Source organism: Protopterus annectens, chromosome 5.part0, assembly GCF_019279795.1.
Source record: "Protopterus annectens isolate FY-2018-M chromosome 5.part0, PAN1.0, whole genome shotgun sequence".
NCBI classification, from domain to species: domain Eukaryota; kingdom Metazoa; phylum Chordata; order Ceratodontiformes; family Protopteridae; genus Protopterus; species Protopterus annectens.
In genome coordinates, this window is record NC_056735.1 from 1461784603 (window position 1) to 1461803262 (window position 18660).

Sequence of the window (18660 nt, forward strand, 5' to 3'; positions counted from 1 at the left end):
ACAGATCACACATACCTGCTTGATAAATGCAATTCACCACATCCCCTGCAGAAAAGATTCTAATAACTTTATCTCTGGCAACTCCTGCAGATGAGACCTCAAAGGCAGGGCATCCAGTCTACATATTTTAATGCACATAGTAAACTCTACTGTTCCTGTTTAATTACGGCCTTCAACTGTTTTGTTCTGCTATTGCTATCATTCATTAAATCCCAAGGTCTGTGCTAACTTATTTAGGAGTCAAAAAGTCATAGCCTATCCCAGCAAGAACTGGGCATAAGACAGAAAACCATCCTGAATGGGATGTCAGTCAGTAGCAAGACACAAACAGTTACATGTACTCTTCACACACTTAAAGGAGCAATTTAACTTTGCCAATTCACCTACTGTATGCTGTCACAAAAGGAAATACTGCCAACCCAGCTATCTGGAATTTTGCAAATAGTTGTGTGTCATTTGTGAATATCAGCAGGATGCAATTGCTTGTGTTAACACTATATTAGAAAGTACAGTTGTGTACCTACCATAAATGTAGATGTTCAAGTGTATTCACTGTTGCAGTCATTACTCTTGGGTTATCCTGCTGGCAGGCTACCCTCAGTCGGCCAGAATTCCAAAGTCTAGGTCCAGCGTCGGTTGCTGTCGCCTCTTCCCTGACGTCAGTGCGCCAGGGGTATAAAAGATGCAGCCGACGCCATTTTCTTCAGTTTTTCTTGCCCCAGATGTCAGGTGCCCCCAAATTGGTAGGCTGCAAAATATGCCAATAAAAAATGCATGCACAAAAATAACACTTCCTTCATCTATAAGCAAATACACCAAATAGGTTGTATAGGATAGAGAAGTGCAGATAAGTCCCAGCAAAGAAAAGGGGGGTGGTGGGTGGGTAACCTGGACTGCAACAGTGAATACACTTGAACATCTACATTTATGGTAGGTACACAACTGTACTATGTTCATTGTGTTTCACTGTTGCAGTCATTACTCTTGAGTTGAATCCCAAAGCTGAGGAAGGGTGGCTGGGCTAAATAGGATTAGGAGAGGCTATGAGGCTCTGCAGAACTGCAGTGGCAAAGCCTGCTCTGGACTTAGAGTAAAGAGGTAAGTGGTAGTGCTTTGTGAAGGTGTGCACTGAACTCCAAGTTACAGCCTCTAAGATATCTTTGGTTGGTACTCCTCTGAGGAAGGCTGCTGAAATGGCTGCTGCTCTGGTGGAATGAGGCCTAATGCCCTTAGGCACTGATGTGCCATGTTGAAAATAGCAGAAACGGATGCAATGGCCTATCCATTTTGAAATAGTCTGTTTTGAGATAGCCTTTCCTTGTGATCCTGCAGCATATGACACTAAAAGTTGCTCAGTCTTTCTGAAAGCTTTAGTTCTGTCCAAGTAGAATCGTAACTGCCTGTGTATGTCCAAAGAATGTAGAATTTTCTCACCCTTGTTCTGTGGGTTAGGCTAAAAGGTTGGCAAGTGAATGGTTTGGTTAAGGGCCACACTGGACACCACCTTAGGCATAAATGTAGGGTTTGTCCTCAGAGAAACCCTGTCTGGATGAAAAATGATGAAAGGTTCCACAGCCATGAGTGCTTGTACCTCTGAGACTCGCCTTGCAGAGGTTATTGCTAGGAGCAGAGCTGTTTTCCAGGATAAGAATTTTATATCTGCTGTTGATGCTGGCTTGAAAGGAGGCAGTGTGAGTTTTTCCATAACATAATTGAGGTCCCAGGCCAGAATTGGTGCTCTCCTTGGAGGCCTAAAGTTTTTGGCCCCTCTGAGGTACTGCCTTATTAAAGGATGAGAAAAGATAGGTGGTTCCGTATTGTAATGGGCTGAAATGGCAGAGGCATGAATCTTAATTGATGAGAAGGAAAGGCCTTTGTTCAGCATCTCAGTTAGGTATTGTAAAATCTGAGGGATATTTGGTACACACGTGTCAATGCCTTGTTCCTGGTTCCAAGCACAGAATCTCTTCCATTTTTCTGCATAAGATTTTCTGGTGCTGGGCCTCCTGGCCTCCAAAATAACATCCATAACAAAAAACCACAAGCAAATGACTAAAAAACAAGAACACCGGCTAGGCAGTAAAAACCAATACAACTTTATAGAACTTTGAAAACAGTCAGTTGCCGGACACTGAAGAATGAAAATTGTCCTTTAATTCCAAAAGCAACAATCACGAGTAACACACAGCATCACAATAAATGGAATAAATGTTAAGTGCTTTCTCCCGGTCTTAATACCAGGCTTCCTCAGAACAATTCATTTTCACACAGCCATAGGTTTAAATAACCAATCAGTGAGGTCACATGTTCCAATTCAATGACGAAAATTTCATCATAAAAAATAATTATAAATATAAGTTACAAAACACAATTTGTGACCTTCTGTAAACACCAATTCAAAAAACATATAATTAATTAAAATGCGTTAGTCTGTGTATTTAATCACGTAACTACAAAATATATACACTACAAGTACTAAAAACAAATGTTTAACTGTTCGTTCAGTCGAATAACTAAAAATGCTACATTAAAAGTTAACAGTAAATATGTTAATAAATAAATAAATAAATAATCAAAAGAGACCTGGAACCACGAAAGACTTACATTGTTAAAAAAACATGTCCTAATAAAAGATTTTAAAACATTTTTAGTTCAAACAATTGATATATTTATACATAAAAATGTTATACAGGAAAATAATGAGGTATGTCTTTCCTAGTAAAAAATGTATGTGTATATCAAAAACTAAAATAAGTTGACATAACAAAATTACAAAATTATAACAAGTGAGACTCGTGAAAGGGATGAAGAAACTAAAATCTGTCAAAAAAGGGGGATGAAGCAACTAAAATCTGACAAGAATAAATTCATGGGTATCATATCTATAACCTAGCAGCTCTCAACTTGAGAACGCTGCTAATGTTAATGTTTTCATTTAATCCCGGTTTCTTACCCGCATCTAACTTAAGTTGTCACAGCAGCTCTCTATATTCCAACTTTGTCTCCCAGGTTCCACCCCGAGGGTCTAAATCTACTTGCTCTAATACCACAAATTTCAAATTCATATTGGGGCATAAAAGGGAATGTTTATAAAAGGCATCATTCTCCTTCTTTTTACTGATATCATAAAGATGTTCATAAATTCTTCTATTTAAAGGCCTTTCCGTTTTCCCTATATAAAAACTCGAACATGTGACATATGTCCCCAAATAAACTACCCTTTTCGATTTACAATTAAAATATTGTGCGGGTCTTAAATTCAATTTCCTAGAGGGAATAAACAAAGAGGTCTTGTTTAATATAAGGGCACATTGGTTACAAGAACCACATTTAAAAGTACCTTTCAACTTTTTATTGTTACGTATAACCTCTCTATTACCTCTTTCCAAATAATCTTTAAGATTTAAATCCCTTTTTCTAATAAACCTTGGTTGGACGGGAATATAATCTGATACATCTTCATTTGTTCTCAAAACATGTCAAAATTTCTTAATAATGGCTTCAGTCTCAAATGATGTCTCAGAGAAAGTGTGGATGAAAGCTCCATTCATATCATTTAAACTAGTATTACCTGACATATCAATAGTATTTCCTTTACCAATCAAAGGGTAATATTTAACATCTCTGTTTTCAATCACTTCCTTAACAATACCTTCAATAAAATCACCCGGATATTTCCTTTCCAAAAATAAGGTCTTTATAAAGGACACCTCTTCTAAAAATTCATCCAACTTACTCGTCAGTCTGGATGCCCTAATTAATTGTCCCTTCACAATCCCTTTCTTTTGAAACAAGGGGTGACCACTCTCAAAGTGCAAGTACATATTTGAAAAGGTTTTTTTACGAAATATTCTTGATTGAAAACTATTTTTTAACCCATCTATCTAGAAATATCTAGGTAATCTAATCTTTCCTCATTCAAATTCATAGTAAATTTTAAAATTTCCGTTGTTTCATTAATGTAATTAAAAAAATTGTCAAATTCTTCCTTTGTTCCTTTCCATAATAAACAAATATCATCCAAAAATCTAATATATTGTACTATATACTTCATTCATATTGTTTCAAATATAAATTTCTTTTCCCAAAAATATAAAACACAATTTGCATACAAGAGGGCACAAGCTGCCCCCATAGCTACACCTTTCTTTTGGTGATAATATTCACCATTAAAATATACAAAATTATTTTTGAGAACCATCTCTGTAAATTCCAACACCAAATCAATAATTCTCCCATCCAATCCAGATTCAGTAACCAATACGTTAGAGAACCATTCTAGGCCCTTCTCGTGGGGGATGCTCGGAAAAAGCTCTATGACATTTATTGTCACCATTAATAATTCTTTGTCAAATAATTTTTTGTTAATCTTTTTTAAAAAATCCCAAGAATTTTTGACAATGTGCTGAATTGAATCCACAAATGTTTTTAACTATAGTGTCGACAAATATGGCTAATGGCTCCGTAATCCCTCCAGCACCTGCTGCAATGGGCCTAAATTTAATATTTTCAATGCCCTTATGGGTCTTGGGAATACCAAAAATTGGGGGTATTTTAGGTCGATCTACTTTCAAAAAATTGTACAGTTTCTCATTAATTATTCCCTGTAATAAATCGTCATACAAGTAATATTTTATTTTTCCATAGGCTATGTCAATTTCACCTAAAATACCCACAGTTTTTGGTATTCCCAAGACCCATAAGGGCATTGAAAACATTAAATTTAGGCCCATTGTAGCAGGTGCTGGGGGATTACAGAGCCATTAGCCATATTTGCCAACACTATGGTTAAAAAATTTGTGGATTCAATTCAGCACATTGTCAAAGATTCTTGGGATTTTTTAAAAAAGATTAACAAAAAATGATTTGACAAAGAATTATTAATGGTGACAATAAATGTCATAGAGCTTTTTCTGAGCATCCCCCACGAGAAGGGCCTAGAATGGTTCTCTAAAATTGGATTTACGGCAGAGATAGTTCTCAAAATAATTTTATATTTTAATGGTGAATATCCAAAAAGAATTTATTATTTATTTATTTATTTTACATTTGTTGAGGCTAGTCTAACTGGATACATGTCCATTTTCAGTAGAGGCCCGGGAGAAAAGCTCCACTGTAACAGTCTATGGTAACAAACTTAAGAAAAAATATGTACAAGAGTTTAACTAAAACTACTAAGCAGGAGTTAGTAACTAATTAGAATACAGAACAACAGAAAAGCAATTAGTGTAACAAAAACACACAGCAATACGAGCAGTATTATAATACAGAAGAAATAATTTTTTTTTTTTTTTTTTTTTTTTTTTTTTAGCTTAGCATCTTAGAGGTGATAGGGGATAAAACATAAGCAAAGTAAGTAGTTGTAATAGGAGGTAAAATTATAAGAAAGAGGAAGTCACAAGCTGAATAGAGTCAAGGGAAAAAAGAAATTGAAGTGGTGGGAGGAGTGGTATCAGCTAGATGGAGACAAGGCAGAGTGAGAGAAGAAGTACTACTTATCTATATGATGGGTTTGTACAGTGCAGATAGAGGTGTTTGGAAAAGAGGTGGAAAGATGTGGAAGTAGAGAACGAGAGTCAGTCAGGGGGAGAGCAAGGGCAGAGCCAATGTGATTTGAGGTGGGTCTTTAAATGTTTCTTGAAGAGGGGTGTTGAGGTCAAGGTAGCAAGTTCACTAGAAAGAGTTCACTCAAAAGAAAGGTGTAGCTATGGGGGCAGCTTGTGCCCCCTTATTTGCATATTTGTATTTTTGGGAAAAGAAATTTATATTTGAAACAATATGGATGAAGTATATAGTACAATATAGTAGATTTTTGGATGATATTTGTTTATTATGGAAAGGAACAAAGGAAGAATTTGACAATTTTTTTAATTACATTAATGAAACAACGGAATTTTTAAAATTTACTATGAATTTGAATGAGGAAAGATTAGATTACCTAGATATTTCTTTATATAAAGATGGGTTAAAAAATAGTTTTCAATCAAGAATATTTCGTAAAAAAACCTTTTCAAATATGTACTTGCACTTTGAGAGTGGTCACCCCTTGTTTCAAAAGAAAGGGATTGTGAAGGGACAATTAATTAGGGCATCTAGAATGACGAGTAAGTTGGATGAATTTTTAGAAGAGGTGTCCTTTATTAAGACCTTATTTTTGGAAAGGAAATATCCGGGTGATTTTATTGAAGATATTGTTAATGAAGTGACTGAAAACAGAGATGTTAAATATTACCCTTTGATTGGTAAAGGAAATACTATTGATATGTCAGGTAATACTAGTTTATATGATATGAATGGAGCTTTCATCCACAGTTTCTCTGAGACATCATTTGAGACTGAAGCCATTATTACGAAATTTTGACATGTTTTGAGAACAAATGAAGATGTATCAGATTATATTCCTGTCCAACCAAGGAAAGAGGTAATAGAGAGGTTATACTTGACAATAAAAAGTTGAAAGGTACTTTTAAATGTGGTTCTTGTAACCAATGTGCCCTTATATTAAACAAGACCTCTTTGTTTATTCCCTCTAGGAAATTGAATTTAAGACCCGCACAATATTTTAATTGTAAATCGAAAAGGGTAGTTTATTTGGGGACATGTGTCACATGTTCAAGTTTTTATATAGGGAAAACAGAAAGGCCTTTAAATAGAAGAATTTATGAACATCTTTACAATATCAGTAAAAACAAGGAGACTAATGCCTTTTATAAACATTCCCTTTTATGCTCCAATATGAATTTGAAATTTGTGGTATTAGAGCAAGTAGATTTAAACCCTCGGGGTGGAAGCTGGGAGACAAAGTTGGAATATAGAGAGCTGCTTTGGAAACTTAAGTTAGATGCGGGTAAGAAACCGGGACTAAATGAAAGCATTAACATTAGCAGCGTTGTTGAGAGCTGCTAGGTTATAGATATGATACCCGTGAATTTATTCTTGTCAGATTTTAGTTGCTTCATCCCCCTTTTTGACCGATTTTAGTTGCTTCATCCCTTTCACAAGTCTCACTTGTTGTAATTTTGTAATTTTGTTATGTCAACTTATTTTAGTTTTTGATATACAAATAAGTTTTTTACTAGGAAAGACATACCTCATTATTTTCCTGTATAACATTTTTATGTATAAATATATCAATTGTTTGAACTAAAAAATTTTTAAAATCTTTTATTAGGACATGGTTTTTTAACAATGTATGTCTTTCGTGGTTCCAGGTCTCTTTTGATTATGTATTTAATTATTTATTTATTAACATATTTACTGTTAACTTTTAACATAGCATTTTTAGGTATTCGACTGAACGAACAGTTAAACACTTGTTTTTAGTACTTGTAGTGTATATATTTTGTAGTTACGTGATTAAATACACAGACTAACGCATTTTAATTAATTATATGTTTTTTGAAATGGTGTTTACAGAAGGTCACAAATTGTGTTTTGTAACTTATATTTATAATTATTTTTCATGACGAAATTTTCATCATTGAATTGAAACATGTGATCTCACTGATTGGTTATTTAAACCTATGGCTGTGTGAAAATGAATTGTTCTGAGGAAGACTGGTATTAAGACCGGGAGAAAGCGCTTAACATTTATTCCGTTTATTGTGGTGCTGTGTGTTACTCGTGATTGTTGCTTTTGGAATTAAAGCACAATTTTCATTCTTCAGTGTCCGACAACTGACTGTTTTCAAAACATCCATAACAGCTTTTGAAAGAGGAGTGTTCTGAATGACTACATTATCTGCCATGCTGCCAAATTTAAGGTCCTGAGGTGGCTGTGCAGGATCTGATTGTTTTGTTGGGTCAGCAAGTGAGACATTTGAGGCAATATCCATGCTGGACCTTGAGACAAGCTCTTTAGGATTGGGTACCAGTGCTGGTGTGGCCAGTCTGGTGCAATCAGTATCATTTTTGGCTTCTCTTATCTGACCTTTAGGAGTACCATGGGAAGGAGAGGTAGTGGGGGAAAAGCATATACCGTTAGATTTTTCCAGCTGAAGGATAGGGCGTCCACTTTCCATGCTTGCTTGTGATAAATCCTTGTGTAAAATCTCTGCAATTGGCAGTTGTGAGGGGAGGCAAATAGATCTATGTCTGGGCATCCCCATTTCCTTATTATCGTGTTGAAGACTTGTGGATCCAGTTTCCATTCGTGGGGATCCATGAGGTTTCTGCTTAGTTCGTCTGCCAGAGTATTTGTTTTTCCTGGCAGGAATTGGGCTTGCAGGTGAATTTGAAGAGCTAATGTTGTGTCCCATAAGGTCATTGCTTGTCTGCAGAGGGGGTAGGAATGTGTACCTCCCTGCTTGTTTATGTACCACATGACCATAGTGTTGTCTGTCTTTATCAGTAACTGTCCTGGATGAAGCAGGTCCTTGAAAGCTGTCAGGGCATTTTGAACAGCTAGCATCTCTTTTTGATTGATGTGAAGATGCATCTGGTTTGCAGGCCATGTGCCCTGAATACATTTTCCTGCCATATGGGCTCCCCAGGTATAATCTGATGCATCCGTTGTCAGTGTCTGTCCGGCTGTGGGTAAACTGAATGGCAGACCCTTGTTGTGGTGACAGGCCTCTGCCCACTATCGAAACTCCTGTTGCAGGCAGGGAATGAGTGCAATTACTGTCTCCAGGCTGTGGCAATGCTGAGTTCAAACACTTTTTAGATACCATTGTAGTTTCCTCATATGCAGTCTGGCATATGGAATTAGTAGAATGCAGGATGTCATGAATCCAAAGGCCTGCAAGATTTTCCTTGCAGATAGGTGGGTTTTTATTGCCAATTTCCTGAAGTAAGAAGTCAGTTGCTTTTGTTTGTCTGGCGTGAGATATGCCATCTGGGCAGTTGTATTTAAGCTTGCACCCAGGAATATTATCTCGTGAGAGGGCACTAGTTTTGATTTCTTTTCGTTTACTGTGTACCCTAGGCCAATTAGTAATCTTTTTACAAACGCCAGATGTTTTAGAAGAATGTCTTTGTTCTCTGCTTGAATTAGGCAGTCATCCAAGTAGGAATATATTTGAATTCCTTTTTGTCTGCAAAACGCAATTGCTGGTGCCAGGCATTTTGTGAAGACCCTGGGCGCAGTAGATAAGCCAAAGGGCAGTGCAGAGAACTGGTAATGCATTGAGCCGGCTATGAGTCTGAGGTATCTTCTGCAAGATTGTCTGATTGGGACATGCAGGTATGCCTCTTTTAGGTCCAAAGTTATGAGCCAAGCCTTCTTGCCCGGCATGGGCAGTAGCTACTGTAGAGTCAACATGCTGAATTTTGGAACTTCCAGAAACGTATTTAGTATAGACAGGTCCAGTATTGGTCTCCAGGTTTTGTCCTTTCTGGGTAGTAGGAACAGTCTGGAGTAAAATCCTTGCCCCTGCTCTTGTTGTGGTACTCGCTGAATGGGCCTCATGTCCATGAGGGCTGTAATTTGTTTTTGTGCCTCTGCCCATTGATTGTGTGGCAGGTCTGGCATACCTTTTGACCTTGGTAGAGTGTGAAAATGGAACCTGTAGCCTTGGGACACTATGTTTAGGACCCATTTGTCTTGGGTAACCATTTGCCAATTTGATGAAAAAAGTGCTAGTTTTCCCCCTAAGGGGGCTGCCAAAAGAAAAGTGCTTGGATCTGGTAGAGGAAAGCCATTGGGACTGTTTCCTGAAAGGTTGTGATTTGTCTTCTCCGCTTTTGGAGGTAGGAGCACCCCATTGTTTAGGCCTGTATGAGCGTTGGGGCTGAGATCTGCCTCTGGGATGCCTGTATCTGCCTCTTTGTGGTCTGTCTGGCACTGGTAACGACCAATTTTTGGAAGGCCAGCTCCTGCTAAATCTGGCTGGCTGTACCTGTAGGAAATTCTTGACTGTCTGCATGGATTTTGCTTTATCCTCCATTTTGTTCAACACCTCTTCTGCTTTAGTTCCAAGCAAAGTATCATGCTGTAATGGTGCATCTAATAATTTTGCTTTAACACGATCAGGCAGAGTCTGTTCCTTTAAACAAGCATGCCTTCTAATAACAGAACCTAACACCGGCCCTGCAAGAGGCCTCCAGTGAATCATAACCACACTGCAAAGTATGTTTTCCCACTTGTTCAGCTGCATTCAATAAATCCTGCAATTCCTTGTTCTCTGAACATTCAGTATTTGTCAACAATTTCTGTTTAAGCAGTGACATTAGATATTGCTGATATTTAAGTATATGAAACTGACAATTTAAAGCCCTTATAGCCAGGGTAGCAGAAGTGTAGACTTTTTTCCCCCATCTAATGGTAACACAAACAAAGAAAAACGTTGAATTGCTTCACCACAAAGCGAAAAACACAGCAGCCACTGAAAAAAGAATTTATTCCTCTAGCGCCTCAGCCACAATTAGCCTTCAAGGAGTAACATACAGAATTTAAAAACAGTTTATACAGTCCCAGCTCCAATTAAACAATTAAACAATTAAACATTTCCCCCACCTGTCTAGAGCCCTGGAATCCCTATCAGAGGGGACAGGGTTTTTTGCAGTGGAAGCTTTAACCCCCTTGAGACCCTGAGATATAGTTTATGGGTCAGCAGTGGGGTTTTTATATAGGAATTTATGAGAATCTGGGACCCTGCAGTATCTGTCTGGCTTAGCAGGTACAGGGGGTAAAGAGTCTGGGGACAGGCTGGATTCTGAAAATACATCATCTACAATATCTAGAACAGGTGGAATAGCAAGGGGTCTGTGCTGAGGAAGAAGCAGAAAGTCTCTCAGCCTTTTCATAGATTCAGAATAATCTTGGCTCTCCCAGTGGAAATGTTCCCTCATGGTATGCAGGGTTTCCCCAAAAGAGTAATCCTCAGGAGGAGAGGCTGAAGGAATGAATTCTTCAGCATCAGAGTCCTCATAGGGTAGCATGGAGTAATCCTGTTCAGAAGAGGAATCAGAGGAAATAGAAACCTGATCATAAGAATCATACTGTCTCTTGCTTAGGCCTCTTATCAGGAGGGGGATTGGAGCCCCTGATCAAAGTAATTAGGTCTTCGGCCATTTTGAACATCTGTTTTTTAGGCAAGGAAGTCTGAGTAGGAGAATGCTGTACTTGTTTCTTTGTCTTTAGTGCTGCTTTAGTCTTTGAAGCTGAAGATGGCTTAATATATAGTTGTGTAGGTCTGAAGACACCCTCAGAAGCCGATGCCTGCTCAGCGGCTCCAGACCCATCTGAGGGAATGATATCCGAGTGTCCAATACCTTGAGTATCCAGAGGCCCAGTCGGCTCCACGTGGGAGTTGGAAGCGGCCTGTGGCTCTGAGGTAGTGGGCGCCAGGGGCTGCGAAAGCACCTCACTGAGAACCGGTGACTGGCCTAGTAGAGGCTTTGTCGTCGGTTTTGGACATCGGATGCCTATCCTTTTCCTTGTCCTTGCATTTTTTGTAAACTCCGGTTGTCGGCTGGTCCGACGGCATTATGTAATTAACCCAAGAGTAATGACTGCAACAATGAAACACGATGAACATCTGTATGTTGTCTGTATATCAAGCTGCTGGTACAGAAGTGTGTGTAAAGTACTGAGCTTAAGGATGTGTCCACCGTGTACCTTAATGGAAAAGAACAGACACGTATACAAACTGTTACACCTGTGTAAATGTGGGTCTACTTCACATGGTCGACAGTTCATTTGACCGACTTTTATTTGGTCGACAATTCATTTGATCGACAAGCAGTTTTATGTGGGGGGCTTTGCCCCACACATCCCCCAATGTGGGGGGCTGTGCCCCCCACACCCCCCTAACTATATATATCAACTCCAGGGTCGCACAACATTGGGGAGGGGGGCAAATCTGCCTGTCAACCATATGAATTGTCGACCAAATAAATGTCGATCAAATGAACTGTCGACCATGTGAAGGGGACCCGTAAATGTATATGTATTAACAGTAGAAACTAGAACAGAGAGAGTTAACTGGTAAAGCTTCAGGAATATAGTTGAAATTAATTTTTTTATAACCACATAGTAAAAGATATGTTCTCTTTCAGTTTCGGTGCAACAGGAGACATAATGTCTAGAACTAGAGAGCCTAATGCATTGTTTTGTAAGTGTTTTATTGTCTTATGTCTCCTAGCAGCTGCAAACATCTGAAGGCTGTGTGTTTTCATAGGTAGATGCTAAATGCAAGTAGTTTCTGATAATGGGGGTTTAGCTTGGGAACTAAAGTCAGGTGAAAAAAGTGATGTCATCCTGCCAGCTACCCCAGCAGTAATATTTGATATTAATTTAAGAACTCTCGGAGAGAAATAGGGCATTTTGTATCTGTCTTTGACCTGACATCAACATCAACTAGAAGATTCATTCACCACACTTGCCTTGCTATGAGTAAGGTTAGTTTAGATTTTGTTTGTATTTACTTGAGACTGCTTTGCAATGCTGTTTTAAATATGTGATTTTGAACTCTGAAGTTACTGTGATGATTTATTGAGTACTTTCTTATTCTTTTATTATTTATTATTACATATATTTAAATCTTTGCGGCTGATATTTGTGAGACATATTTAAGCTCATAGTACTTGCATATCTGCTTGGTGACACTGTAGGGCACTCCTAATAGCCTTGTTCTTGGTCAGACTACCATTTGGATTAACAGTAACATTACAATATAAGATTGGACACTCTCTGTTAAGGGCCTTAAAGTAGCTGATAAGGGGTTCTGGTGGCAGTGATAACTACCTTATAGTCTGGGCAGAAGGGGGCATAGCTAGTAAACCTGTGCCAGCCTTTCCCAGGTGTGTGTGTGTGTGTGTGTGTGTGTGTATAAAACAAATCTCCAATAATGTGTGTGTCAGCTACTTGGGCAGGCACACGAAGCACTGGCTGGACACAGAGAGTGTTGGAGGACTTGTCTTGTTACCCTGGCTAAGGACTCCACTCTATAGGTGTGCCAGTGGGGAGTCTTATTGGGGATCTGGAGAAAGAGGGAGAAACCACTCACAGACTGACTGTGGTCTCTGTGTGCTCTGAAGAGAAATTGCACTTTACTGTGTGTACTCGTCATCCACCCAGTGTGTACATTCTCCACTGTTGTCAGAGGTTTGAGGCTCTTTGATTACTGGGCCAGTGTTGGGGTGTCACATATGCCTTTGGGGTGTGGAATGTAACCAGACGCCCAAACAAAAAGCCATGCTGACAGCTAGGGTATGTAGACTCCATACAGCAGACACTCCAGCCAAGAACTGAACTGGAAAATGAAATGCAGTGAGACAGCAAAACTGACGGCAAACATCAACTACCATACAGGTGGTATTTCTCTTCCATGCACAATTATACCTTCTGTAAAGCAGAGCTTTCTCATGTTTTCCTTACCTGCTCCTTTCAGACTCATGTCATGTCATAACAGTATCAAAACTAAACATATCCACTGAAATGTGTTACCCGCTTATAATTAAACACAGCTCCTCCAGAGCGGCCAAACTGAGGCCCCCATGCTTCTGTACTTTGGCTTAATCATATTACTCCTGACTCAACTGCAAATACTTTTGACAAAGTTACAGCATCTCTCTTCACTATGCATTACAATACACAACAAATGAAACATACCTTGAAAGCTAAGGTAAACAAGGAAAGTGTATCCAAAACAGTGAGGCATACTTCTGTGGCAATATTTCCTTCGAGAAGGGACTGGTGAAGAACATCAGCTTCAGAATGGCCGTAGCCTAAAAGTAATGATATAAGAAAAGAGTCAAGTTAAGTCTTAGGTCGTCTTCTTTTTTAATTTTTGTTTTTTATATTATTTTGTTCCCTGCTGCCAGTTGACCATCAGACCTCCTGTGACTCAATAGGCCAATGCATTCCCCACGGGTGAAAGTCAGTTGCAGGAGGCAGCCATCAGGCTTTGTTCCTACTTAAGACCCCCCCCAAAGTCTCCAAAGCAGTTGATGCATGCCTTGCAATGCCAACCCTCTGATGCATGCATATTTCCATGCAAAATTCAATCCTGGCTAAAAACTATGTACTTCTTGGCTTGTAGTGTACGCCGAGTCCTAACCTCCATCAGGCAGGGTATCTTAGTGTGCCACGGTGTTTCACACCAATGGCTCCTCTCCCAGGAATGAGTAAGGAGTCAATAGCCACTCGACATCCATAGTCCCAGACAATTCTTCCAATGCCCAGACCACCATCTGATTCTGGGACTTCTAGGAAATACTCAGGGACTTTTTCATCTGCACCATGGAGCCAACCTAAATCTTAGGCCTTAACAACAACAGCAGCCTGTTAATTAGTTAAAAAAGGAATGCATACTGTAGTACTAACTTAAAAAAATTTAAATCTTGAACTGTGGTGCATCACTCTCTATAATTTTCTTGTTTTATTATTAATCTGACAGTTCTGCTTGAAAAAAAGACAGACATTAAAAGAAGACAAATGACCACTATAAGTGAAAACTAACATTCTGATGGCAAATGCTACATGGCAACTTAGGAGGCCGTAGTTCACACCAATCTCAGCATTTATTCTATGAGATAACCATGATTATACGTCCAGCCTAGAACTGAATAGATGCTACATGGCAACTTTGGAGTCTTTGACACATGCCTAATCTAGTCATTTCTTCTGGGACTGCACTCAGCCATCTTGATGAGACATTATACCAAGGTTTCATCTAATTATCCTGGCAGTATGTAAGGTAGATATTAAACATAAAAATGACATTTATAGGACAAAAAGTTCATAGGTTGGTACTAGGCTATCGGCCCAAGGGCCTATACAAGCCCAGCCATAACAATTTCCTGTTTATTTCTTCCCACAATATTTACTTCCCTGGACCCCTATCTAACAGGACGACTGACGTGTAATGTAACGTGTAATGGAATTTCTCGGATATCCTGAATAAAATACAGCAGACATGCTGACACTATCACTTCAGCTTGTAAGTGAAAAAGAATCCTTTAAATGAGTGCATTCATCAGGTTCCCAAATACACTCAAAGTAGAGATCAAACATGCTTTTACAATGGCTCTGTAAGTCGGTTATGTACACAGTGAGAATATTGCAAATTTGCCTGCCTCAAAGCACTTAAAGAAATTCTTAGCAGCAGATCATGCAATAACATCTGGAATAAAACTCAGCACAGAGGTTTTGATCCTGACTGTAACACAGATGAATTCAGTACCAAGGATAAATTAGTGTTAAAGATGCAGAATGAGACAGATGGGAGTAAATGTACAATGCTGGACAGAGAGAAAAAGTTAGTAAAGTCCTACAGCAAGGGCACCATTGGAGGGGGGAGTACAAGTGCAGCTCTGCAACAGGAACATCTGGGAAGTAAGAGCACACCTGGGAGAACAAAACACTCCAGCAATGCACCTGTGCTTCATGGTCAGTGGAAGGGCTGTTGAGACTGTATCAGGAAAAATAGTTTAGCCTCTGATCATAGTCGATGGCATTCCATACCAGCCCATTACTCATATAGCTACAAAGACTGTATTGGGCCATCTTAGTAAGTAGCATAACAACCTGCTCCTAGAGATTCAGCAATTAACCCTGTCCATTAAAAAAAAAAGTCAAAGTAACCATGCAAAATCAGGCAAAATTAATGGAGATATCATTATAACTTTGCAGCAGAGAAGACAGACAGACAAACAGAAAATATTGCATTTTGACAGCTAACTATGACTTAGCATCAAAACTATGAACCAGGCCACATGGGTTGGAATAGCAGGCTCAGTGCCTAAGGAGTTGGGGAGGGGGAGTGTGAATGGGAAAGGAGCAGAATTTTTTTCACCTTGCCTACCCCGGGGTAGTGTGGTGGCTTGTAATCAAAACTAGCAGCTCTCTGTGATGAGTCTGGAAGCTTAAATCCATGATCCAATTATCACAGCTTGTACAAGCAGTCTATATCTTCATGACCTTGGAAATCTAGATTACTGCCTTATAAGAAGAAACTAGACAAAAATGCAAAAGGACACCACCTTTTTCATGGTTGCTAAACACAGCTGTTTAGTGAGCACAAAATAAAAAAGTATATTGAAATAGAAAAAGGAAGAACTCAAGTAACTAAAATAATGACAGCAGTTACAAGGGCTTGCTATTTTACATTTCCGTCACTGCATGCAACTTAAAAAGCCCACATTTAGTGAGTGTGGGGGAAAAAGTATAGAAAAAGTCAATGTAAATATGTGTGTGTGTGTGACAGACAGATAAAGCACAACTCTAAACTTCTTTGTTCATGAATGCTGGACAAAGTCAAGAAAAATGGAGGGACAAAGACCTAAAATCAGAGATGATGTTTTAAGCATAACCTTAATTTACTTAAAAAGTAAACAGAGTTCGAGGTTTTCAATCAACATGCATTTTCTGAACAGTAAGAGGTATGTGTGGCTTTTTTGACTGACTGACTAATCCTCCATAATTTACCACAAAACCAAACATTTTTGGAGAGACAGGAAAAATATAAGGCATGGCAGGAGATTTTAGAGATTATTGAAAGGTATTAGAGGAGACTGCATCATATGAAATTTACATTCATTTGATTACAGTGAGATATTTGCAATACATCCAGTCAAGAAAGTTAATTGTTGGGCACACTTCTGTGTGGACATTAAATTCTTAAATAATATATTTTGGATGTAAAATACTTCCTCCAACAATTTTATATGCTAGAGCAACACTGAAACATTAGGCAAATAAACAATTTTTCATCAAAAATAAAAAAAAACACATACACTAATAAAATAGCAAATACAAACCATTTAATAGACAGCCCACGATCTAAGCACAGCACTGCCCTCCAAGATAAGCACTACAGGGAACTAAAGAAACTTCCAGGGGTGGGCCATTATCTCCTTGTAATACCCATCCTGTCAAGCTTTACTGCTTGCTTAATGTTTGACTTTTCGTCAATGTGCTGCCATTGCCAGTGGGGGTAATGCTGTCTCCAGCTTAAATAAACAGTAGTTCTTATTTTTATTATAATATTAATTGTATAATACTGTTTAGTTACTTAGCTCTATACTTAAAGCCCCAAAGCTTATAAGCTTGGCAGCTGACAGACATTTTGTAATATGGGTACAGGGCTCACTATTTCAGTGATCAGGGATTCAGATTCAAGATCGCTGTTAGAAAATTTCTTGCAGTTACAGGATTATCTTAAAGAATTAGCAATTCTGATTATATGACATGGAACCTTAAGTACCTTCTCAGCCATTCTTTAACACCTTCCATGTTTAAAATCTCAAGATGATATTTTTTTCTCTTGTACTACATTCAATAACCATATTTTCCAAAATTACTGCAAACGCACGACCAAAAACAAAAAATGTCAGTAGGCACATCGGGCAAAACTTATTAATTTAAGCACTTTTGTTCAATACAACAGTAAACTTCATTAGAAATAAATTATTCAAAAACAATCACACTTTTAAAAATCTACACTATAATCATACTATTAAAAAGTGGCCTATCAAATTCCGCATTCCAAAATCCATTAAAATATTCTTTAAAATGCTATTAAACTATATAATGAATAACCTCAAAGTAACGTTCCTTCAAAACTAATATATATATATATATATATATATATATATATATATATATATAAAACTATATATATATAAATACACAATAAAAATAAATGATGGACGAATAAAATTTGTTTTCAAAAACACTAAATATAATCATTTGATTGTTGCTGCTCCTAAAATAAATTAAAAAATATGGCAGTCATCACTTCTAAAATATTTGTAAATCTATCTAAATACTACATTTGTAAGCACACATTTTATATGCAGTACATATGTGTGTCTGTATATATAAATGCATATCATAAAACATTATAACTTATTACAGCTAAGCTTGCCCTTATTGCCAATACGTTATGGGTTGAGATCTTATCATTTAGACTTAGTGGGTAAGAAACCTCCAGCAATATTTGCCAATGTAGCTTTCTAAATTCATGCTTAGTCTCCCAAGCTCCTCCCCTCAAACCCCAAGGAACTTTTTCTAATACATACACTAACAATGTTTTTGAAATTTCTACATTCACCCGAGTGCCTAGTGCCTTACTACTATCCCTTTTACGGATGATGTACATGTTTATACATTCTAGTCTTCAGGCTACGTTCCATCTTATCTATAAAGAATGAGGTACATTAAACATAACTCAATGTACACCATTGCAATTTAATCTCCCACTACTTTGCAACACCCCTGCGTAGGCTGATACTGTTATATTAGCCCCATTATATACAAAATGGCACTGGAAACAGGCAGCATATTTACATTTTCCTTGCTGTTATGTCTACAAACTGTTCTGTTCACAAGTATCTGCATTTATTCATTTATTTACAAGAAGCACCTTTATTATATTATCATGTGTGACACTGACAATCTTACATTTATATGCATGAAAATAAATCATACCAGCACAATCTGTCTGCAAAATGTTCATCTCCTTCTCCAAATACATTTTTTAAATTTCTCTTTTGTATAAAAATAAGGGGCCAAGCCCTAATTTCATGTTCAAATCAGTGACTTCAAACACAGATTTTAAATTTTTACTTATAATACCCTCAACTGCGGTGGTGGTGCTGCGGTAGCGTTGTCGCCTCACAGTTAGATGTTGCCCATTCGATTCTCAGTTACAGCGTCTTCTGTGTGTCGACATGCGTGAATGGGCATTCCTTCGTTGAAGGTTGTGTGTTAGA

The 18660-nt window shown here is 38.0% G+C and overlaps 1 protein-coding gene across 10 annotated transcripts in view; it reads right to left on the reverse strand.

The window, feature by feature from the left end:
- The window catches only part of DOCK9 (dedicator of cytokinesis 9), a 2508686-nt gene that overhangs the window by 469140 nt on the left and 2020886 nt on the right, over nucleotides 1-18660 (reverse strand). For all 10 annotated transcript variants that reach the window (XM_044071294.1, XM_044071300.1, XM_044071298.1 and 7 more), the window contains exon 39: nucleotides 13556-13671. In XM_044071294.1, the coding sequence (XP_043927229.1) occupies nucleotides 13556-13671 (116 nt within the window). The remainder of the gene's footprint in view (nucleotides 1-13555; nucleotides 13672-18660) is intronic.